This window comes from Amblyomma maculatum, chromosome 2, assembly GCF_055883805.1.
Source record: "Amblyomma maculatum isolate TAMU_Amacu chromosome 2, ASM5588380v1, whole genome shotgun sequence".
NCBI classification, from domain to species: Eukaryota; Metazoa; Arthropoda; class Arachnida; order Ixodida; family Ixodidae; genus Amblyomma; species Amblyomma maculatum.
This window is the reverse complement of record NC_139345.1, coordinates 10,974,933-10,998,776: the sequence shown is the minus strand read 5'-3', so window position 1 is coordinate 10,998,776 and position 23,844 is coordinate 10,974,933. Positions and strand designations below refer to the sequence as shown.

Sequence of the window (23,844 nt, the reverse complement as noted above, 5' to 3'; positions counted from 1 at the left end):
CCGGTGCGCTCGCCTAACTCATCGTCCCCTCCTCAAGCATTCTTGTCAGCGCTCACCATTGAGGATATGCCTTTCGAGCAACGACAAGATCCTTGGGTTTCTAACCTGCTGGATATCCTTGGCACTACTTCCGCGGCTACGCATCCTCGGGCACTCCGCCGACAGGCCTCCCATTTCGCCATTCGTGACGGCCTTCTCTACCGCAGGAACTACAACTCAGACGGCAGAACGTGGCTTCTTGTCATTCCGCGCCACCTCCGCTCCGAGGTTTGTGCCCACCATCACATTGACCCTCAAAGCGCTCATGCCGGCGTCCTCAAAACATATGATCGAATTCGTCAGAGGTACTACTGGCGGGGAATGTACAATTTCGTACGGCGCTACATTCGCTCTTGTACCGCCTGTCAACAACGCAAGATTCCTCGTCACCCCGCTGGCCCTCTCCAGCCTTTACCTTGTCCAGCTCGCCCGTTTGATCGCGTGGGAATCGACCTTTATGGTCCGCTACCATGCACTGCCGCTGGTAATCGATGGGTCATCGTCGCAGTCGATCACCTGACCCGTTACGCCGAGACTGCTGCACTTTCCGCGGCGACAGCCCGAGAGGTAGCCCATTTTCTTCTACACCACTTCATTCTTTGACACGGCGCCCCTCGCGAGCTACTGAGTGACAGAGGTCGTGTCTTTCTTTCCGAAGTAGTTCAAGAGCTCCTGTCGTCTTGCAAATCGATACATCGGGCTACAACCGCGTATCACCCGCAAACAAACGGCCTCACGGAGCGCTTCAACCGTACGCTTGGGGACATGCTCGCAATGTATGTTACATCTGAATCGGGAAGCTCCAACTGGGACCAGGTACTGCCATTCGTAACGTTCGCGTACAACACTGCCACCCAAGCAACAACTGGGTTTTCGCCCTTCTTTCTCTTATATGGCCGTGAACCATCTTGTACTCTGGACACAATTTTGCCATACCATCCAGATGCCTCTGAGTACAGTGCTTTGTCAGATATTGCACAGAAGGCCGAGGAATGCCGTCAGCTTGCTCGCACGTTTACCTCCAACACTCAAGGCTATCGCAAAGATCAGCATGATACCGATACCCCTGCTCCCACGTTCCTGGCCGACAGCTTTGTTTGGCTATGCGTTCCTGCCACCAACAAACTAGACACCAAATACCACGGACCTTATCGCGTCTTGGAACGCACATCCCCTGTGAACTACGTCATCGAGCCAGTCACCCCTTCTTCCGACCACCGCCGTCGCGGCCGCGAGGTTGTCCACGTTAGCCGCCTCAAGCCATATTACAACCCTCTGGTCGTCTCTTCTCCCTGAGTCGCCAGGATGGCGACTTCTTCACGCGGGGGAAATGTAAAGAAGACAAAGAACAGAAAAACGCTGCGGCATCGCCATCACCATCGCTGGTCTCCGGCGCCCATCTCGCTCGCGCTGAAGCTGTGCCCTGCGGCTGGTATTCGACCCTGCTGTGCCCAAAGTACTGCCAGTGCTAGACGTTCCAGCCGACCATTAAATCCGCATTTCAAAATATTTAAATGTGAATGAGTGGGAAAGGGCGATTTGTGTGCACAAATGGATGGGAATGGCTAGGAAGTGTGTAAAGAGAGGTAATCGAACAACTACAGTCTGAAAATTCTGTGAGCACTGCAGAATCTGCTGTGCAGAAAAGTGAAAACCTTAGCTAAGTTGCTGCTGCACACTGTACATTGCGTGCCCCTTGTCGACAGTGTTCCGTTCAACACATGAAAGTTCACCGGTGTTCTATAATTTGTTTACAGGAAAGGAAAAGCACACTGTCATTCGCGGAATCCGCTGGCACATCTTGCGGACAAACAGCAAAGCAATACTCAGGCTTATGCATTTCTTCAGTGCAGATTCTGCAGTGATCTTAAAAATCTTTTTGCTCTTTAGGGCAATGCGCTAGTACAGTTAGTGACCAATTTTCTAGACTTAGGGACATATGAAAAATTGAGCAGTTTGAACAACCAAATTTTTTTAGTGAAGATCACTTTACATAAACATCTAATCGCCAGCATGATGGAGGAAATGGTGAGAACGCTTGTGCCCATTCTACTTCTTTTCAAGACTGTCTTGCTGTGCATTGTTTGCACAGACTAATGGCAATCGCTTTCACAATCCCGGTGTTCGAAGGCTGTATTACATTGCGAACGAATGGGCGGGCTGAGGTGGAGTCACACGAATGCAAACCTCCCGCTACAGGAACTGTGCAAGGGTGGAGAACACGAACTCGTGAAGTGGGGCCATAGATAAAAAAGGAAGGGCTGCTGGCATTGGCCATCATAATTAGGCCTAGCGACTGCAGCTGAAAATCAATATTGAAATCAGTGATGTGCTTTATGGTCGCTTGAACATAGCACGATGCAAATCTCGATAGGGATAGATTGAACAGTATTTCGCACAAAAGGACTGATCGCCGATGAGTTCTGCCTACTCTTGACAAGGGTTCAAGCTTGGCAATTGATGATGTATGAGAACATTAAGGGGAGACGCGGGTCGAAAAACGGCGATTTTCAGTAAAAAAGTCACTTTTGTGATTTTGACTGTTTCAGCAACACTGATCCTTCCTCTTTAATATATAAAAAAATCAGAGCCGAAAACAGTCGCGAAATCATTTAAAAAGTCTGTTAAAGCACGCAAGGTGGCTAAAGAAGGGGCAGATACGACCCATGTTCAAGCGCGTGACGCGTCAAATTGCGGCGTCGCACGCCACTGAAATTTTGCAAGGCGGCAGGCCTACGCTTTTTCTCCCTAAAGCTGGCTTTGCCGCTTCACAAACCCCCAGCAAGTAATAAAAAAAAAAAGTTTCGCCGCCCAAACCTAACATTTTCACTGGCCATTTAAATCACGTGGTGCGATTTCGACCACGCCATTGGCTGTCAGTGTGGGAAGCGGCCATAGCTCGTCTGCTCTTCATGCGACGCGTAGCTCGCTGTCACGCTTGCCCGCTAGTTTTCTTTCGGCGTGTTTTCAAATTTCATGCATCTTCGTGCTCGTCGTTGCGATAGAATCCGAGAAGAAACGTGACTTTCGGTGTCGAAAGTACCAATCAAACCACGCGTTCAAGGGAAGTCACCGGCAAAGTGAAACGGCGTGCAGCAGTGGAGACGTCCGCGGAAGCTAGGCCTAACCTCGGCGGAGGCGACACTTTTGACAGCTCGAAGCCGGCTGGGCACTGAAGTTTCAGTGACAGCTTAGACGATTTCGCCAGTGCATTGGATAAGAAGATAAGGATCTTCGATCGTTGAGGAGACCTAGTACGGCGAGTGCCTTTATCGGCGAGATCGGTGCCGCGAACGCACTGGCGAGCGAGCAGCATGTCGGGAGCGCGGACGCTGCTAACTTTTCGTTCGCGAGTTGGCCAAGAAGTGAAAAGGACTCTCGTCGTTTCTAGAGCTGCGTTGCAGCAGTGTAGCGTGTGCCACGTGCGTTGTGTCGTAGTCTTGCGCGGTGTGCAGCTCCGGTGGACGACGCCCTTCAGCCAGCCCGAGGGAGATTTTTGCCGTGAACGTCAATGCAGGGGTTGCGGCGCTCGTTATTGGTGCTGGATACAATCAACTTTCCCGATTTTGTGTGGTTCTTGGTTTGCCGAAACAAGTGCACCATAAGGAGTTTAATGCCATAACAAAAAATGTGCACCTTGTGGTTACAAAGCAGTGGCTGACAGAAGCAAGTTCTCAGCATCACTAAATAGCCAAGAAAACACGCCTTGAGAATGCTGCTCACAATGTCACTGTGGGAGCAACATATGATGCTGGTGAATTCTAAAACTGTGCACTGTATCATAATACCCTGGCCTGCATTGTGTGCAATTTTCATGCAGATAGTGCTGCTACAACAGCAATAAACAGCTTTTGTATCTTTAAATCGCATTTTACTCGAATTCGTATTTTGGGCCGAATATGAGTTTTGTGCACAATATTTTATGTCGTTATTTTAGTTCAATCAACACCAAATTTGGCATGCATAATCTTTAGGATGTGTAGAATGCAAGTATCTAGGTTTAAATGCAATCAGCAGTATTTTTGGGCATGCAAATTTAAAAAATTATCTGGTGCTAGCCACTAAAAACAAGGCACCAGATATAAAATTGTCTCAAAACATTGCATGCCAAGGGAATGTTGCTATGTTGCTTATTTGCACTCAGTGGAGTGTTGGGGACAAGAAGAACTAGTTGGCTCTGCCCTACCATGCTTGCTGCTGTGTACAGCAGCTGCACAAACATGCATTGTTTTTCACTTATGCATGGCATTTAGAATATGAAAACATTAAGCTATTTTAAAACTAAAAGCATATTTAGAAAGAGGAGATCAATCTCTATAAGTGGTGCAATTTTCATTCACCTAGCATCAATATTAAGAAAAAAATGTTTTCGAGGAGCATCTCCCCTTAAAAGCTTGCAACCGTGTGTGTATGATGCGTGAACACACAGGGAATAACATCCCCACTGGTTCAGATGCTCCATTCTAGCATTATCAAATTTTCGACCCCTTTGGACTTAGTTACTATACACATTATGGAGGCTTGGCTATAGGTGCGATGCCACAGGAAGTGCGAACAAGGTCTGAAAAATCGAGCAGTCAGTTGTGTTTAGGGGTGTGCAAATAATGAAATTTCAGAATACTAGCTGAATATGAATGTAAGAAGAAAAAAGTTTCTTTGAAGTATCTGATTAGTTAAAAGAGAACTTAAAAAATGATAGGAGTGTGCGAATACAGGTCAGCCCTGCAATAAAAAAATTGCCGGGGGCGAGAAAATATTTCATTTTCGGAAACCCCACTGAAATATTTCATATTTCAGTGGGGTTTCTCATCTTTACTTTTTTCAGTTCTCCGGCTGACAAAGGCTGGTTTGAAACACGTTTTTTATTTGAAAGCTAGAAATTATGATTAACTGATAGACTGTTGTCACTGTGCACCGCTTCAGATCTGAAAAAAGATTACCGCAAACATTGTTATCAAAGAGCGCTTGTTGGCAGCTTCTAATGCATAAAAAGAAAAGACATGAACGCGGATTAGCAACTCGGAAGTCGAGAGGCAAGCAACAGGTATTTTGATGTACCCGAGGCAGCACCTCTTTTGTTGTTAAGGTATGGGAGAGTAAAGAATAATGCGGAAGCCCTGACGATGTCTCTGTCCACGCTGTTTAGAGAATAAAGGGTCCACAGCTTTTTCATGAAGAATCATCGCTACGTGTGTACACAGTGACGAGTGCACAGCGACGGGTAGGCAGGCGGGTGGATGCTAGGAGTCTCTTTTGAAACGGGGTGGTAATAATCATAACCATGCTCAACCTCTTTTTTTTTTTTTTTGTCTTTAAGAGGGGACGTGGACTTCGAAAATCGAAAAATCGCAAAAAAAAGTTTATTTTCCAAAAAGTACATATCTTGGCTGTATATGTTATAAACTACCTTTTCTATAATTATGAACGCCTAATTCACCGTGGAACTGCTTGATATTAAATATACAACTGGGCGTGGCAGCCCCCAAGCCGCGAGCGAACGACAAAAGTACCCAAACTTCACGCCCGTACCATTTCTCGGCTGCCATCTTGGTCTTGTTTTGTTTGTGAATGCTTGCCCTTTTCTATGTTGCCTTTGCCGGCGGCGTCCGTGGCGTAGCAAAAACATGGCTCGCTTGTGATTGGGGCCTCGCAGGGATTGTTGAGCTTTCCGTGTAACGAATTCAAGCTGCGATTGAACGAAGCGTTTGCTTCGTGAGAATGCGGGGGATCGCACGACTGCTGTTGGCTGCTGCGCGCGCTGACACGGTGGTTCCTTCCCGGCGCGTCGTCTGCTCCGGCTGCCTACTGAGCTGGCGTTCTTTGTGCGCTCGCTTGAATCGCGTCTCGTTTCACCATTTTTCAGATCGCCGTCATCATCGCTCGTTACGGATTCTGGTGGCATGATTTGAACAGTTTTGTGCACCTTGTGGATCATCGCACGGTCGGTTACGATGTGCGCTAAGAAGTTCAAAACACTGCATGCGTTCGGTGCACGGCGTAGTTCTGTGAATGCCGTCCACATGGCGAAGTTGGCGAAGCGCGTTGCCAACGGTCACGGAGAATCTTCCAGCAGTGCTGCCTCTGCTACACCACTACTAGACAGACTGCGCTGCCACTTCCAACGGTGTATCTTTCGCGTCAACGCAAGGAGATGGCGTTTGAAGCTTGTCTGCTGTGCCTACCATATCAACCTCGGTGATCCCAGCCTCCCGTATCGCGTCCGTCATCGCAAGGGATAACGCGTCGTCAGCGTCGTCCACTGTACACATGAAAATGCACTTTTTGACTCCCGAGGAAATCGAGGAGGTGGGAGCACAACGTGCTGCTGTGAAAAACAAACTTTAGACCTGAAAATGTTGTTATAAACTTGAAGGGCCATTTTCTGAGAACAAATTTTTTTTTCGTGGTATGGTTGCTTATACCAGTAGTATCTCTGGAACCGCTAATCAGATTTCCACCCGTTTATTTTTAATTATGGGCCTGAATAAATTTCTGAGGGCAAGACAATAATGGGCAATCAAAATTAGGCTAATGCAAGTCCAATTAGTGGCACTAACCTCAGTGCTGTACTAAAATTTTTTAGCAAGGGGAAAAAAAAAAAAAAGGTTCTGTCTTGCCCTATCGTACCTATTTAGGAACCTTCATAATAAATTTCACTGTGCCAACACATCCTGCAAGTTCTCCAGGCATGTCACAAGGAACCGATGCGAACCATTCTGATATAATTCTGTAACTTGAGTACCAGTGTGCACAACTCCATGAAACTTTGCAGTTATTCAGATGTCAGTGCCATGAGTCTACCCTGAAAATTTTATTCCGTTATCTCAAGGAACAAACAATTTGGTATTCAAAGGCAGCCTCCCCCCTTAGCTTGTGGGTGTGTGGATGAATGGATGGGTGGTTAGGTGGGTGGGGTGGGTGTTAGGAGTGTCCCCTTTGAAACGGGATGGTGTAGTTTTTTAAATTGTGGGTGGGTGGGTGGCTAGGTGGGTGAGTGGGTGTTAGGAATGTTCCCTTTGAAACGGGGTAGTGATAGTCATCACCATGCTCAACCTTTCTTTTTTTGTTTTTAACTTAAATAATCTGTCAACTTTAATGACTTTCCTTTTATAAAAGTCTCAGGTTATCTTTAAATACCCGTGTCAAGTTTTTATTTAGATTCCATGTGCCCCCTCCCTGCTATTTATCCACCAATTTTCCCAATGTCTCTTGCTTACCTCCACCGCTGATTCGTTCTCGCTTCCTTTGTTGCTGCCTTTAAACCTCGGGGCCTTGGCTAGAGGGACTATGTCCGCATCAACATTGGATGGATACTGCCACACTCCAGTATAAGATGTTCAATTGTTTCTGTGCATCTACTGCACATAGCACAAGTTTTGTCTTCTTGATTAAACTTCCTTTTGTAGCTTCGGGTTCTAAGACATCCTGATCTAGCTTCAAAAAGGCACACAGAGCGGTGCAGCGTCCCCTGGCCCACTTATCCGAAATGATTTGGGAACGGCTTTGCAATGATTAGCTCTGCTTGGCCAAAACACTTGAGGAGTTAAGAGGGAATGACTTCATGTTTTATTTAGCCTCTCCTGTAAGGTGTAATACATGGCGTTCTGTTACTTTCGCAGGAGGCAGTGTGGTTCCTGTCGAACATCACTGCTGGTAACAACCAGCAGGTCCAGGCTGTGATTGATGCTGGTCTGATACCAATGATTATCCACCACCTCAGTAAGGTAAGCACACATCAGCTCTCAAATGCACCTTCTGCGACTTCTGTAGCTGTGGCTACAAATGCGAGCTGCTCTTTTATGCCATGTGCGCAACGAACTGTAGTATGAACATGTGGAGGTTTTTGTCTTATGCACTGCTGCACCGACTTCAGACCTACAAAGGATGTGCAGTAGTTTCTTTTTACAGGCGAGCTCGAAGGGACCATATTGCACAGCTGATGGCATTCTTCCCTTTGTCCAGCAAAGCATCATGAACTCTCACGCAGTCTGTTATATTTTTGTGTGTGTGTTTGGCATGAAAATTGGGAAGTTGCTGCAAAAGTGGATACCTCTCAACTTTCCAAGAAGTTTTTCAGCGCCCTCGCATAGTTAAAAACAAAAACTGCATTGTAGTATACGGCAAGCATCAGCTGCATTACAAGTCACTATTGCAGACTTGAGAAAAACTTCCGCGTCACAGAATTCTTTATCTTCTAGTGCACCAGTAACCGGCACTCCCCATCATTCACTGGCTTAGCCAGTCCGTGTGAATTCCTTTCAATAATGTCGGTCTTTGTACAAAATTGAACAGGTTTTTCCTAGTGGCTAGCCGACTGGTTATAATGGCGACACAATATGCACATTGCGTACGAAAGCAAAACAACTCTCACCTCAAGACGACTTGACAGCATATGCGGTAGTAGATGGGACGTGGCAGCACTGTTGTGATGACGTGGTCTCATGATCCCCACTGGGTAGCAGCAATGGCTTTTAATGCAGGAATGCATTTAACTTCTACATTTTCATCTTCTATTGTCCGTCACTGTGCCGTCCACCAAGGCACCAGAGCAGTATCAGAAATTCTCTGCTGTCGTGGTAAGTGTTACTTCAAAATATCATCGGGCAACGAAGTACTCTCTGTGAACAGCCTTTCTAATTTACTATCCCAATAATGGCATTGCGAAGGCGTGAGATTTTTAATGGAGATTCTAAAGCACTTTCCACATGCCAGTGCCACGGCAGGCTTTGGAAAAGTTGAGTGCATCTCCATGTTCCTTGGCTCTTTCGCCCTCTCACACTAAGAAAATTGCAAGCTGTGATAAAAACAGAGGAGAGCTGAAAGGGCATCCAAACTGTGGAAAAAAGGGGGGCTAAATAGACTTCAGGATGAGAAGAAAGGAGTAGGGAACAGCCGTGCGGTGCCCCCTATTGTTGTAAACCGTTCGCTAGTTCCCGACGAGTGTAGCACGCGCGCTCACTCGCTAAATATCTGGTAGGGACATACCGGACAGGTGAGCTTGCTTGAACGATTTCCTTTTCCTTTTCTTCCTTTTGGATATCCCCAGAGCTTAAAGTCTGGCTCCATCGGAGGGTTCTGCTGCGTCCGCTGGCAGAGGATTGGGTAGTTGGGCTTCAACTGCTGCACGTAGCTTCATTCCGGGCATGGTAGAAATGAGGATCTCGCCTCGCGGGCGAAAGACAACCCTGACTGCCTCGAAGGGCAAGGGCGGTAATCAACTGTTGCACAGCGAGACGAGGAAGGAAGCGCGTGTAATTGGTAGTGCCCGTCGTAGTGCCGCACCGCCGTTTGGCGTCATGCTCGCGATAGAGAGCGGGGTATTGCTGGTGTTTTGGTTAGCGTTCCCCGTAGTGCTGGGTGTCTCAAGCGATACAGGGGGAACCACTGCCGCCACTTGCCTTGCTACGCGCGTCTTTTACGAGCGGTACAGTGCGGGGATCCACTCACTGGACAGTAGTTCTTGTTCTGTGATGGTGTGTCCCTCCGCGGTGACGTTTATGGTGATGCCAAGCTCGCCGACCTGGCGCGATGGCTAAGCTGCCGTCAGGAGTAACGAGAGTAACGAGCACTTGTGAAAAGGGAAAAGGGAAACCTTCCACAAGTGCTGCTGGCAATCGCTGAGAACGCAATAGTCTTGGGAAGTGACAAGTGAGAACACTAAACAATGAGCATGATCGCCTGCGAAAGCGTCGGACGCATAGTTCAGAAGCGGAGCAACAGCACCAGTTTGAACTATGTGTGTTACCTCAGTTACCACATGCTGCTACTCGCTGTCCTGTGCTATCGCGCAGGAGTACACGCGTGATTAAAACGAAGTTTCCTTACAATCTGTACTTCGTTTATGCCAACAGAACGTGGGCCAGCACGCATGCATTTCTGCAGTGGAATAATCTAGGAGTAGCATGGATTAAGCCGCCAATTTTTTTTTTTCCAGCATTTGTTTCTTTCACCTCTCTGCCACAGCAGCTGCTGTGCCAAGCTTATTTTGTTGTGTACTTCTGGCTTTGCTGAATGGCACACTTTCTTTTTTTTTCTTTCTTTACGCTCTCCTCCTTTCCTATCCAAGATGGAGTAGTGTGTCTAGTCCACGAGTATGTGGTGCATTATTGGCCGAGAAATAAAAAAAAAAAGTCAGTTTTTCAGAAATATAATATTCGGAATTGAGCTCTCTGTCTACCAGTATGTAAATTTTGTGATCTCCACAGTTGCCACTGTAATGTGAGTAGAAAACATAGATCCGTGCTGAATCTGATTTGATTTTGAAGGAAGAAAATGTGCTACTATTTCCTTGACGCACAGCTGCCATTCTTTGGTAGCAGTCATTGCCATCTTGGTTTTAATTTATTAAAAAAAGCTGCTTCTCATTTTCAATTTCGCGCCATTGCTGCAAAGTCTCATTGAGAAGTCGCAACGTGCGCTCCTATTCGCTAGTTGGCATGTGTGACTGAATCCTGTCACCCAATTGGCTGACATACTGCTGTCACGGCGAGTGTCGAGCCGCATGCGGCAGTTGTATCACATGCAGTTCAGAACAATGTTGACATCAAAGTTTTGCACCATGCAGAGGTTTGGGAAGAAAAGCTGTTATTCATTAACAAGAAGTGCGTCGTAGATGCACCACCACTTGCATAGATTCGGGATGTTCGGACCGCACAGTGGTTACGTTCGCAGAGCAGTTGCAATGGGGAGAAAAATGTGAAACTTCAACAGACGGCACAGGCATAGACTGCAGCTACAGAGCACAAGGCAGTGTTCTTGGTAGAACAGAAGATTCCGTGATCAATTTGTGGATGATGCGACGAATGCGACCTGTACTGCCAGCAACCAGTGAATCCATTGCAGCTTAGTTTGCAGTGGCGATGTGATAATTGGCTACTGTTGCAGCGAGTCGGCCTTGCTTTCAAACTGACGCTATCCTGTGCGAACTATCATTTCTGCCGCTTGTGGCTTGTGATCAGCTAACATAAGATGAACCCATTTGTTGTGAACATTGTTGAGCGTGCGGGGCAGTCAACGGGGGACCACCATATTATATATTCTCAGTTATGAATATATCACACTGCGGTCTGCATATCAAAAACATGGCAGAAATGTTTCAAGAAAAATTGATGCCCACGGGGGACGGCAGACGTCAACTTTTCCACTGTTCAGACTGCGCGAAATATGCTCAGGAGGTTTGCGTAGAGTTCACTCTGGCAGTAGAGAAGGCGTAATTTCAATGTGATTAGTAGGCGTGACTACTTCCCAGGGTAATTTCAATGTTTGTAGTAGGTGTGACTACTTCCCAAGAGGTTATTATCGATTTCCTATTGCCACTACAATGATTCTTTCAAAGCTTTCTTCAGTAAACAGCACTCTTGTCTGTTCTTGTCATTTTTTGCAAAATGCAAACTTCGGACTGTCAGCAAATCCTGAACTAACATATCGGCATATATGGCAGATAGGAGCATAATAATCTTTTTAGCATTTAGCTGGATCTGCAGAAAATAGAATGTTGGGAGCAGAATGTTAAATTCAGGTTCAGAAAACTTTTAAAATGCTCTGGTTCTTGGATTGCATGTCAAATACTATTTGTACCCTACGTTTCAATTAAATAACAAACCAACAAACCAGCCACTTTAAAAATCGCCTCTGAGGATGAAATTGAAAAACTGTTTATAACATTGTGTCGCTTTTTCTTTCGTGAGTGACTGGATGGGAACTAATGAACCTATTTCATCATAAAAGCAATTATTTGGAATGAGCGTGAAAAACTAGCCAAAGGTGTGCATTTTGATCAAATTTGGTGGAGGAACAAAGAATTTTTCTCATGGAGCAGCCTCCCCCCATTAAAAAACGTCACTCTGCTTGTTTTTCTCGTTTTACTTGGATTGCAAATTTGGGACTCTGAGCAAATTTCTAAGTGGCATATCTCTGCATCTATAGCCGAGAGAACCATTTTTTTAGCATGTAGCCAGGTGACGCAAGCATGCAGTATTTGTGGGAGGGAATTTTTTAAACAAGGCTCAAATTTTTTTAGTGACCAAGTTCCTGAGTGCATTTTAGTCAGTTTTTTGTGGAAATTTCGTTGTGCTGTAAAATTAGTAATGATGGTAAAATTTAAAAAAAAAAACATTGCGTTCCATATTCCTTCTAGTCTAACCATGTTCCATTTGATCTATTTTTTACCTTTCTCTCTTATCCTTTTTTGTGATATTCTTCTTGCGAACTATGAAGGGTTAAATAATTGTACCTTGAAAACTAATTGGTTTATCAACAAAGCGATTGCATTTTTGAAATCGAGAAATCAGTTAAGGATATGCAATTTCATTCTCCAGAAAGAGTCTCCCCCCTTAACCGGGCAGGATGGGGTATTATGGGGTACTGTCACAACCTTTCTTGTTTATTTTTTCTTGTGCACTGGCACTATTTTTGATCACCAATGTCTGGTGTTAGTGAGGCTAGCCTGAAAATTCTTTCCTGCTTAGGACTGGGAGAATATTGACTGTTCGCGCGCATTTTCTAGTTGCTTTAAGAAACATGGAAGCAGGAACTTGCAAAGATGCATACCATTGGTTTCTCTGAAGATAAGGAATGCCATAAAGGTGAAATTATCATTCTGCCTGTCATAGATGTTGATTTTATGGTGTTAAGAAGTTGTCACTTTAAAACAGGAGTATAGATTTTTTTTTAGTTTTTTGTGTCGCAACATCAAAAAAATCCTGCAACTCAGCTTCTGTGATAGGCATGATAATTTTGCCCTTATTGTATTCCTTGATCTCGGAAGAAAAAAAACAGTGGCATACATTTTAGCAAATTCCCTTCAAGATTTTTTGTTTTCAGCAAAAAGACATATTTGGAGCCAGCGTGCAAAGATGCCCTTTTCAAGATTTTATTAGTGTGACTCTTTTATTTAAAATTTATCCCTCGTTATAAAAAGCACTCCTTGGAAACCACTTTTTTTTTTCCTTTTCTTTTTTTTTTTTCATTTTTTTTTAATATTGAGATAGATGAGCCAATTTATCACGTTTAGAGCTTGATTTCCTCATTTCAAATCCATTTTTGAAAGGCATAGCTTGATGCCTTTGTTAAATATGTAGCACATAAGTGAAAAACTGTGAATGCTGCCGGCCTAACAATTCTCGTGATAGAGCAGTGAACATTGGTACTTCTTGTCCCTAACACTGCACTGAGCGCCAGCTAGCAAGATTATGCTGCTTCCTTGGCATGCAACATTGTGATGCAGTTTTGTACCCGGTGCTTAGTGCTGGATGCCTCAGTGTCAGAACGGTCTATTATTGGCCATCTTTTTAGAGAATTCATCTTAACAGAGCTCATTTAAACGGGAGTCTGCTATATGTTAACAATGAGTGAAAACAAGATTATTTGAAGCGTTTTTTATTGTAACTTTGTAAAATGCTTTTTCAAGTATTTTGGCTATTTTTGTAATTGTACGAAAATATTATATCTGCTAGCAAGGTGATGTTAAAAATCCTGCAAGGTAGGCTGCAGCAGTATGTGGATCGGGAGCTTCCGGATGTGCAAGCTGGGTTTCGCAAGGGCAGAGGAACTAGAGACCAAATTGCCAACCTTCGCTGGATCATGGAAAAAGCAAGAGAGTTCCAGAAACCCATTTACTTCTGCTTTATTGATTATGCGAAAGCGTTTGACTGCGTAGATCACAGCAGATTGTGGCAAGCTCTCCAAGAGATGGGAGTTCCAATTCACCTCATCTGTCTCCTCAGGAACCTTTATGAAGGGCAAGAGGCCACAGTCAGAACTGGGCATGGTCTTACTGATTGGTTTCCGATTGAGAAAGGGGTGAGGCAAGGCTGCATACTGTCGCCCTGCCTATTTAACCTATATGCAGAGTGCATCATGAGGAAGGCCGGTCTGGACGAGTCTTCAGCTGGAGTGAAGATTGCTGGAAAACGTATCAACAACCTTAGATATGCGGATGATACCACTTTAATGGCAGAAAGTGAAGTGGAACTCAAGAGACTTCTGATGCGCGTACAAGAAGAGAGTGAGAAGTTTGGGCTTAAACTGAACATTAAAAAGACGAAGATCATGGCGTCTTGCCCTATCAAGTCCTGGAGCATCAATGGACAAGAAGTGGAAGCTGTGACAGATTTTCTGTTCTTGGGCGCCAAGATTACCTCGGAAAGAGACTGCAGCCATGAAATTAGGAGACGCCTGTTTCTGGGAAAGAGAGCAATGGTTAGCCTTGACCGCCTAGTAAAGAGCAGAGACATTAGTCTGCCAACCAAGATCCGTATAACCCATGCTATGGTCTTTCCAGTTGTGATGTATGGATGTGAGAGTTGGACTGTGAAAAAGGCTGACCGCCGAAGAATTGAGGCGTTTGAATTGTGGTGCTGGTGAAGACTCTTAAGAGTTCCTTGGACTGCCAGAAGATCAAATCAGTCGATATTGTCGACCATAAACCCTGACTGCTCATTGGAGGGTCAAATTCTAAAGTTAAAGCTCAGCTACTTTGGTCATCTGATGAGAAGAGAGGAGTCGCTGGAGAAAGATTTGATGTTGGGAAAGGTTGAGGGTCGCCGGAGAAGGGGTAGGCAGCGAACGCGATGGTTAGATGGCATTCTCGAGGCATTGCAGATGAAGCTATGTGATGTTAAGAAGATAGTGAGAGACCGGAAAGCGTGGCGTGACATGGTCCATAGGGTCACGAAGAGTCGGACACGACTGAACGCCTGAACTGAACTGAATTATATCTGTAACCCGTTTTTTATTTCTATTTACATTGCACCCAAGAACATGTAATTCTCAGTGTGATTTGAATTTGCAGCATGCAAAAAAAAAAAGTACTTGTTTTTGATTCACAGTCAGTTTTTAATGTTTGAATCTTGCTTTGCACCCAAAATATTTATGTCCACATATTTCTCTGCTGTGTTCAGATTCTTCGAGCGTGTTTTGAAAAGCACTGTATAAACCAGTGGCGTGCTATTCTGTTGAGACTTTGCTTTGAACTGCCGTCATTTTCCCATCCATGCAGAAATGCCTCTTCTGAAGAATGTTTAGAAAATGTTTGCCTTTTGGTGCAGGGCGAGTTCCAGACGCAGAAGGAAGCGGCTTGGGCCATCTCCAACCTGACTATCAGTGGGACGAAGGCACAGGTCTCCTACCTGGTGGAGCAGGGGGTTGTAGCTCCTCTTTGCAACCTGCTGACCGTGCGTGATCCCCAGGTGGTGCAGGTGGTTCTGGATGGCCTCAACAACATCCTTAAAATAGCTGGAACCCAGTTCTATGCGGTGGCCAGCAGCATCGAGGAATGTGGAGGCCTTGACAAGATAGAGGCCCTCCAGAATCATGAGAATGAGGAAATCTACAAGCTGGCATACGAGATCATTGACCAGTACTTCTCGGATGATGTGAGTGTCAGGTTTCAGAGCTTTACGGTGCTTCCCCTCTCTGTCGTGCATGCTGCAGTGCATCTTGATGGTTATTGCAGCATTGTTAACGCAATGAGCCACGCCGTGGAGGTGTAATTCTTCTGTGCAGTATAGTACCAGTGTAAAAGTCTACCTGCATACAGTACAGTTGGCATTTATGAAGCGCTTTTATCTGTAGGTTTCTACGTGAAAAGTTTTTGTGAAAAATCTTGTTTTTCTATTGAACTTAAGGGGTGTGGCAGCTCTTTTGGGTGAGAAAATTGTGAAAAAAATCTCTCAGGAAGAGGATTTTCAAAATCTGATGCCGTTTTTCTACTAACGTGTGAATTCTTAATCTTCAGGATCGATATTTGGCTGTAAGATAAGCAGAAAAGTGGGCATTCAGAGGCTGCATCTGCTGCTGATTTATGGCACCACTCGGAGGTTTGCTGTGTAATGCATGCAAGCCAGCCGAGTCGCAGCCATAGCGTTGCCACAATGAGAAAAGGACAATCAGCATCATCCTTTCGTTGGAAGGGCAGTACCTTGCAATGTAGCCAAAAGCCCGTCCCAAAAGCATGCCAATGCTTGGTGCATACAGCCAACGAATATCAACATTTGACTCATCGCTATTGTAGCATAACAGCATGCGTGCCTCTTGTATCAGCTGATGCTTTTGCAGCTAGGCTCAGATCTGCCTGTTCTTTTTTTTTTTTTTTTTCTAGTGAACGTGAATGCAGAACGTCATTTTTTTTTCTTTTCTTTTTGCTAGCATTCTACCCTACTTCCTCACTTACACCACTGTTCCACTGCAGGTGGATGAGGATCCTTCTCTGATGCCGCAGAGCTCTGACCAGGGCTACCAGTTTGACCCCAATGCATCCATCCCAACGGATGGCTTCAAGTTCTGATGGCCAGGCTCGGGGCCTCCCGTGACTACTGCCACGGCTGGGGCGGGGAGGAAAGCTGCTGCCGCTGGGACAAGAGTGGAGAGAAGGAGCGGTACCTCCAACAAGCGCAGCTGGCAGCAGCAGCAGCCAAGTGGCAGTGTGTGTAACTGGTGCGCAGGGGGAGAGTGAGCGAACGAAGGCCATGTCTCAGACAGTCTCTGTGGAGGTGTGAATCACCGGTGGCGCCCTCTGGTTCTGCACACTTACCGCACCCTTGTCGGCCACCGTTGACCACCGGCGCTTTGACACGCCAGTGTTTGTTGCCGCCACTCTCCTGTTAGTGTCATTTTCCCTTTCTCATGCAGACACCTCCGGTCAAGCTAGACTGTAGAGGTGGTTGTAGCTGTTCGTGTTGTCCTCTGTTACCTTCTGCATCCTCTTCTGTGGCCTTGTCCGTCGTCTTCTCTACTCTCTTTCTTTGACATGGGTTGTAGCCTTCCTTCTATTTCTTTTTGTCTTTGTCGCCCATGCCTGGTGCTACCTTGGAGAGAAATGGACCAAGCACTGTGAAACTGCATGCTTTCTTTGCCCCCCCCTCCCCCTTTTCTTTTCCTCTCGTTGTCTTTGTGTGTGTGTGTGCATTCTTGAAAAGCATTTGTTGCTGTGTCAGATGTCTTGTCCTCAGCAGAAGTGCTGTCGTATACTGTAGCCAGTCTGCGCGCTGTGCTAGCTGTATCTTGGCAAGCAAGAGCAGAAGTAGGAGAGAGAAGACAAAAATTGCGAATGACTGTCACAAACTGTAGAAGAGAATGCAAATTAGTGCTCGTAGGCAGAATTATTTCGGATCTTTATGTGAACTTGTTGTTTTTACTTCTTTTAATGAATGCTGGTTTCTTCGTAAGTCTTAATACTTCAACAGCTTCCTGATGGGAGGAGAGAGAAGCTAGTGTGTAATTACTGCCTATTCATATTGTGAAGTGCCGCAGGCGAACTTGTGTGGAAACGGGCCATCAAAGAAGACGAAAATGGCGCCTCACTAAAGCCAAATATCGGAGACATCATGCAACAAAGCGATCAAAGGCTGCTACACAGTGGAAGTGGACTTTGCCACTTTTCTGCAGAATGAGGAAAACCTCTGGACTGATTGAGCACAATGGCCAGAGCTGCAGGAGGAGGAGAGGACACAAAAATATATAGCACTGCTGAAGATCATTTGTTCATCCAGGTGCCTTAAGTTCTCCGGGAAGCTTCCTATAGTGCCCTTGAAGTTGGATAAAAAACGAAGGGGACAAAATTTGTGACCAGTGGGTGAAGACCAAGGCGACACCACTGCTCTGCGGGGTGGTGGTGAAAATTGCTGGACATGGCCAGTGAGTGTGAAGTGCCAATCTGCAAGTGTGTGGAGTTGAAGCCATGGAACTAATGCTTGCCACTGTGCTGCTCTTTTTTTTTTTTTTCTTATGCGCCCAGTGCGCCCAGTTGTAGGTGAAGCTGCTTCCATTTTTTGTTGTTCCCAGTGGCAGTTCATGCGGAAGCATCTGGGTTTTGCGAGCAGCTCCCAAAGCAGTCTTAAGAAAAAAATGGTTCATGTCTGAGATTGGGGTACGCCCTGGGTGGGCCTACTGGTGGCATGAATCTTGTGTAAATATTGATGTGGTCCAGCTCACAGCACACATTAGTTGCTCTAATGTTGCCAGAAGGAACCTTTTTGGTTTAAGTCTTGGCATGATTGCAATGGGGGTCGTTGTGCGTGCTTTAATCACAATCATGTTTTGCTCTCGCACAGACTTTTTTAGCAAAACATTAGGTGTTTATAAGTAGGCTTCATGTATTATTAACAAATTGTAAAGCCATGTGAGGACACAGGTTATTTGTGTCACAATTCGGAGAAACCTTTGTACAAACCGGGCAAGCATACGCTTGACCCAAGTGACTGCTATTGCAGTAATGCTCTGTTTTGAGCCTGCTGAAAACCCAGAAGCTTTTTGTCACTTTTTTCGTTGTCTATTTGTGTGTTGTGAGGTGAACGATTAAAAATCGATTGCTCCCTTGTCATTCTGAGCATTCTTGCAACTTTTGATGGCCTGGCATTAGTGGTAGCATATGGCGGTGAATTACTGAATTATGTTGTGTCCTTGAATTTTTCGTAAATATGCAATAGTCATGTGTTTATGTGTTTGGTTATGTACATTTCTTGGTGTTTCTAGCTTTCAGGAGCTTTTTGAGGCAGGCAGTCATGTCACACACTAGTGTTGTGGTTTCCGATGTACCCCTATTGGGTTCTTGGCACAGCTAGACCGGTCTTGCTATGGAAGCTTGTGACTTGGAAGAATTGCTGTGTTGAAATGGTAGAAAAGAGCATGGGAGAGTGTTCCGATTGCCATATCCTCAAAGTATAGGTGAAAGCATGTTATCAGAGTTCTTTTCAGTGCTAGCAGCATTCTTCTGGCACCCTTGTGGACTGGCCATACGCGCTAGGTGCTGACAATGAAATTGCTCAAACGACCACTCATTTGCCCTGGCAGGGAAAATAACCAATCAGGGCAGAGAATTGTAATTGCAGATTGCAGCAAGTTTGACTGTATGCAGGGATCGCCATGTTAAAGCTTCCCAAACGTCCATCTTCAAGTGGATCGAAATACCGCCTTGTGATATATGCTGTCCGATAAAAAAAAAGGGGGTTTCTCTCTCACCTTGATGGATCATTCAAACCAGGGTGCAATTGTGTGCAGGAGATGGGGCCTGGCAGTCCTTAGTGTTGTTCTTAGGTAGCATTCCTGCTCTAGCCTCTCTGGGCCTCCTGTAGACAACTTTGATGGCATACATGTACAGTGCACTATGCGTCTAGTGTAACCTGCTGCAGTTTCAACCCCTCTGTTTCCTCGTGAGCCTTGTTTCAGGGGTGCTGCATGCGTGTGTGTGTGTGCGTGCATGTGTGCATCCAGTGCATTGTTGGGCACAGCTTGGTGAACTTGAAGTTGAAACCTGGAGCGCTGTGTTTGCTGCTAAATAGTGCTTGTTACTGGCAGCTGCCATTTTTAAGCTGGTGACGGCGAATCGTTGTGTTTGGTGCAAGCATATTTTCTGCCGGACCACTAAACTTGCGGCCAGTGCAGAGTTGTGCAAAATGAGCTCAACAAACTCCCCCTTAATAGGCCTTACTGAAATTGTACCTAGGGGTCACTGATGTGATGTGCAAGGTGTAGACGTAGCTTGCTCAGCTCTCGAATCAAGTTCATCAAGGTGTGATAATTCCTGTTTTGAACACCTGTTGTATTGATTGGGTTGACAGCAACTGACAGGTAGTGTCAACTAATTAATGTCTGTGGTTGGCTTTATGCCTTAAATTATTTTTCTCTGCCGAAAGACTGCATGTTACAGCATAAGATGAAAAGAAAAATGCTTGTTATTTTTGTTGCATTATTTTCCTGTCTAGCTGGTGGTCCTGATGAGTCTCTCGGAGAGTGTGCAGTGCATATTTTTCTTTTAAGTTCTGGCGTCTTGATGCTCTTTAGATGTCGTGGTGAGTCTTTGTAAGGAAAACAAATATCTCCAAGGAGGACCATTGTACATACACTGCAAAGCAAATACTACCTGTAAATTTTTTGGCGGGGTTCTAAATTTGTTTTCCTTGCAAAGATGTCTCTCCCCTTTCAAGCTCCTTGCAGGCTACCTTTAGGTTTACAAAGAGTAACTTAAATTTAAATTTTTTTATACTGTATAGGACGTGCTATTTCAATCGGGCACATAATTCAAAGGGTGAAAAAATGCCCCTTGTAAACCTAGGTGCCATGGCAAATAAAAAAAAACCTGGTAATCAGTCTGCCTGCCTTATGGTGTCTTCACTTGTTTTAATACAGAAATGCCTTCCAGTATATTACTTGCACACCATATTTTCATGGCAACAATTTAGCATTTATTTATTTATTTATTTATTTATTTATTTTTATTTATTTAGTACATACTGCAGACCCATTTCAGGGTCCAAGCAGGACCCTGGACTGTAGAGTTTTATTTATACTGTAGAGTTCGCGATTGATTTGGAGGGGTGGTGCTAATTAGTTGCAAGTATTGTGTACAAATTGGCGACCTGTAAATGACGAAGAGGAAAGGAAAAATTTTGAACAGGTGTCCCCCACTTGAGCACAATATCCGCTCCAAAACGTGGGAGGTTGACTCCTGGCTTAATTCATTGGACAGAGAAAAGATTTGTTCTGAATAAAGTTCAACAGGCTTTCCTTCTACTTAATGTGCATGCATGTTAAAACCATTGGTTTAAGAACACTGGCTGCGGAGCATAACTGAATGTTTTATGCAATAGCATAATGGGCTCGTTTGGGTGAAGAGCCGTTGCCATACCCTAGTTTGAGACTGATGGTTCGTAGGACATGTCGGATACACGGAGAAAAGGTGTGCATGGTTTCTGATGAAAAATATGAAAAATGTGGCACCACCCTTTTTGCAATGTTCACGGTGGGGTCGTCATTTTGCTCCGAGCAATGCATCCATCTGTTGGTCCAGTTGGATTCTTGCTTGCGACAGGGATTCAAACCGATGACATGTGCACCTTAATTGTAAGTGTGGGTGACCACCGAGAAGTGACAGTCAGGGTGTCGAACTGGAATTTTTTTGGTTTCGGCTTCGGAGACTCATTCTGTTCCGGTTCGAAACTGTTCAAACAGATTCAAAAAACAAAACAAAACTATAACGGTCAGTTTCAGGGACCCTGTGTGTTGCCAGCGGTCTCTGCCACATGAGTGGCATTGGAATGAAGACTGATTACCCCCCAACACTCACTTGCATCGTCATGGTGACGCCGCAATCTCTACGAGCCGAAGCCGGAAGCCCTCAGCCGCCTCTTGGGCCACGTCGGCACTAGGCCTAATATTTCGCTGAGCGAGGCGTTCGGCGTATCGAACACACAATACGCGATAAAGTCCTAAATTCATTTACAGTTTTGATAATGGTGTCCAGAGGATCCTTATCATGTCAGTGACACACACTATCAGCAGTCCACTGTCGTTTTCAGCCAGAAAAAAAGCTAATTCCACGGAGTCGACGTGAAACGTGTCCGCTCTCCTTGACGGCTCACCGAGCGGAGGGGCATTCTGGTGCGCAGAGATTCTGGACGTATAGACAGAAGCGCTTCAAGGCCACTCGCACTAAGAGAATCGGAAACAGGTTTGCTGGTCAGCAAGGTCCAGCATTTCCCGCAGTTGTATAGGAAACCAGATGAAGAGCATTCCCCCATCTCCACAGACAGGATGACATGACGCTAACCTCATAATTCCACACCATGAGAGCCGGACAGCAAATGATCACGATGGGCCTTCTCAGCACGCACGATAGACCGAGCCATTTCTCGCCTGAGTGGCCTTTCCTCCACAGGTCCTGACTGCCTCCCCGCTGGCCTGATAAAAGACCTTGGGCCGGAGGCCAGAGAACAACCTGCCGGCCTTTTTACGAGCATAATTAGGGGGCTTCGGTGCCTGAAGACTGCCGTTATGGAAGAGTCATTATACACAAGTGAGGCGGTGGCACTGACAGTCTTCGATCGTATCGCACAGCCACTGTCCCGAGTGTCGCTTACCGGCTGTTTGTGCGCGTCTTGTAGAAGTGGCTAAGCGGATGGCCGGTATTCTCACCAACTACAGAACGGCCTTCACCCGGTTCGCCGGTTGAACGATAACCTTTTCGTTCTCACTCAGTGTTCCGACATTTCTAGATGGGTAGGGCGCTCGTTACTATGCTGCTTCCTTGACGTCGAGCAGGCCTATGATAACGTTCCACGTGCCGCCCTGTTCAAACGGCCGTCGGAGCTGGGGATGCCTGAAGAGTTGCTAAGCACCATTTGCCGCCTGTATGACAGGACTGAAGCCATTGCCTACTTCGGCGACGCAGTATCGGCTCCCATCATCTTAGTGAAAGGCCTACGTCAAGGATGTCCCCTCTCTCCACTTTTATACATTTTGTATGCAGCTTTGAGCGGGCCCTGCTACAGGCACACTCTGACTTCCGCTTTCCGTATTCAACCAGCGGGTTTGATGAGGATCGTCGGTTACCGGGCCTTGCCTTCGCGGATGACATGACGCTAGCGGCGGAGTCGCACGGGAACATGCACGCTCTGCTGGACGTCTGCTCCACTGAAATCAAGCAGGCCCGAGGTTTAGCAGCCGGAAGTCCGTCGTCGTCTGGCTGGCGGGAAAAGGGGCGGAAAGAGCGGATCTCACATTGGGCGTGGAGAGTATTCCGGTGTGCAGGGCGTTCAAGCACCTCGGGGTATGTATAATCGCAGGAGCGGGCATGTACGACCTCCACGAGGCGTATCTTCAGCAGGCTGCTCTCAGGCGCAGTCCATGCATCGTCGTCGCTGCTTCTGGGGATACAACTGCTACATCATGGTTAGAGATCTGTAGAGGCTGGTCCATGTGCCGGGCCTCCCACTGGCCAACACGGTGATGTGCCTCGGCAGCAACACGGGATTTGCCTGAGCGGCGTCAGCGAGAGGTGGGCCGCACCGCGCTTGGATGCCATGGCTGGGTAGCGAACGATGTCATTCATGGCGACCTGGGGTGGTTGACATTCGAAGCCTGTGAGGCAACGAGCAAGTTAGTTTAACTCGGCCGCCTGATGTTTCTGTGCAGAGACCGGTGGGCCCGCCGGGTGTTTGAATACTTGTCGGCAACATGCGTCTGAACGACGTGGACACGCTGCCTATACCAGCTGGAGAAGAAATGCGGTATTTTCCATGAGCTTATTGGGAGTTGGAAACCATGGAGCACCTCGCCCTCAGTTGCAGGGGGCTCGCGACGACGCAACGCTGTCTGAAGCGCTCGGATTTGGCCACGTGAAACCGGTAGCAGTGGCAGCCTACCAGCAGGGTATGACACATGATAACCTCCTTGGATGGGACGTGCCGAGCACCGCTCGTACTGACTGTTTTCTTTTTTATGTCGTTAGACTTTACGGTTTCATTAAAACAGGCGTTTAAACAGGCGTCCATCCGTTGCAAAAGACACGACAGTGACATCATCATCATCATCAGGCAATGCGTACATGCAGTGGCGACGGCGTGACACTGCAACAGTGAGATGATGGATTTCTACAAAGAAACAGCTGGAATGTTTTTCTGTGCAGCCAGCAGATATACCACGAGTGAATGCGTCCCAGGCCTGCTCCGCTGGAGATGACCCTTCGTCCCTGGAGTGCAGCAGTGCGCCTAGTGAAGCGCTAGCCTCTAGCGCTGTGCGTTTCGTCGGCTGCCGGCGTGACCACAATGAAAGAGGGAAAGGAGCGCCTTAGTGGAGGGCTCTAGAATAATTTCGTCCACATGAGGATCTCTAACGTGCGCTGACAATGCACAGAACACGTCTCAAATGCTGTAATAACTAAAAAACCGTCTATCACTACCATCGGACGGTGGCGGCAAATTTCTTTTTTTTTCTGCAGAAATGCTTTGTGGGGGTGATTCCGCCTGTGAGTTGATTTTCGATGAGCGAGCCGCTAAAGATCGCATTTGCGCATTTCTAGAAATTAATCAT

At 46.2% G+C, this 23,844-nt stretch overlaps 1 protein-coding gene across 1 annotated transcript in view; it reads left to right on the top strand.

Moving 5' to 3' along the window:
• Nucleotides 1-20,126, top strand: part of Kap-alpha3 (karyopherin alpha3) — a 54,155-nt gene extending 34,029 nt beyond the window's left edge. The window contains exons 9-11 of the mRNA XM_084593206.1: nucleotides 7,659-7,763; nucleotides 15,087-15,413; nucleotides 16,229-20,126. Coding sequence (XP_084449332.1) covers nucleotides 7,659-7,763; nucleotides 15,087-15,413; nucleotides 16,229-16,324 — 528 coding nt within the window. The 3' untranslated portion in view covers nucleotides 16,325-20,126. The remainder of the gene's footprint in view (nucleotides 1-7,658; nucleotides 7,764-15,086; nucleotides 15,414-16,228) is intronic.
• Nucleotides 20,127-23,844: the final 3,718 nt, after the last annotated feature.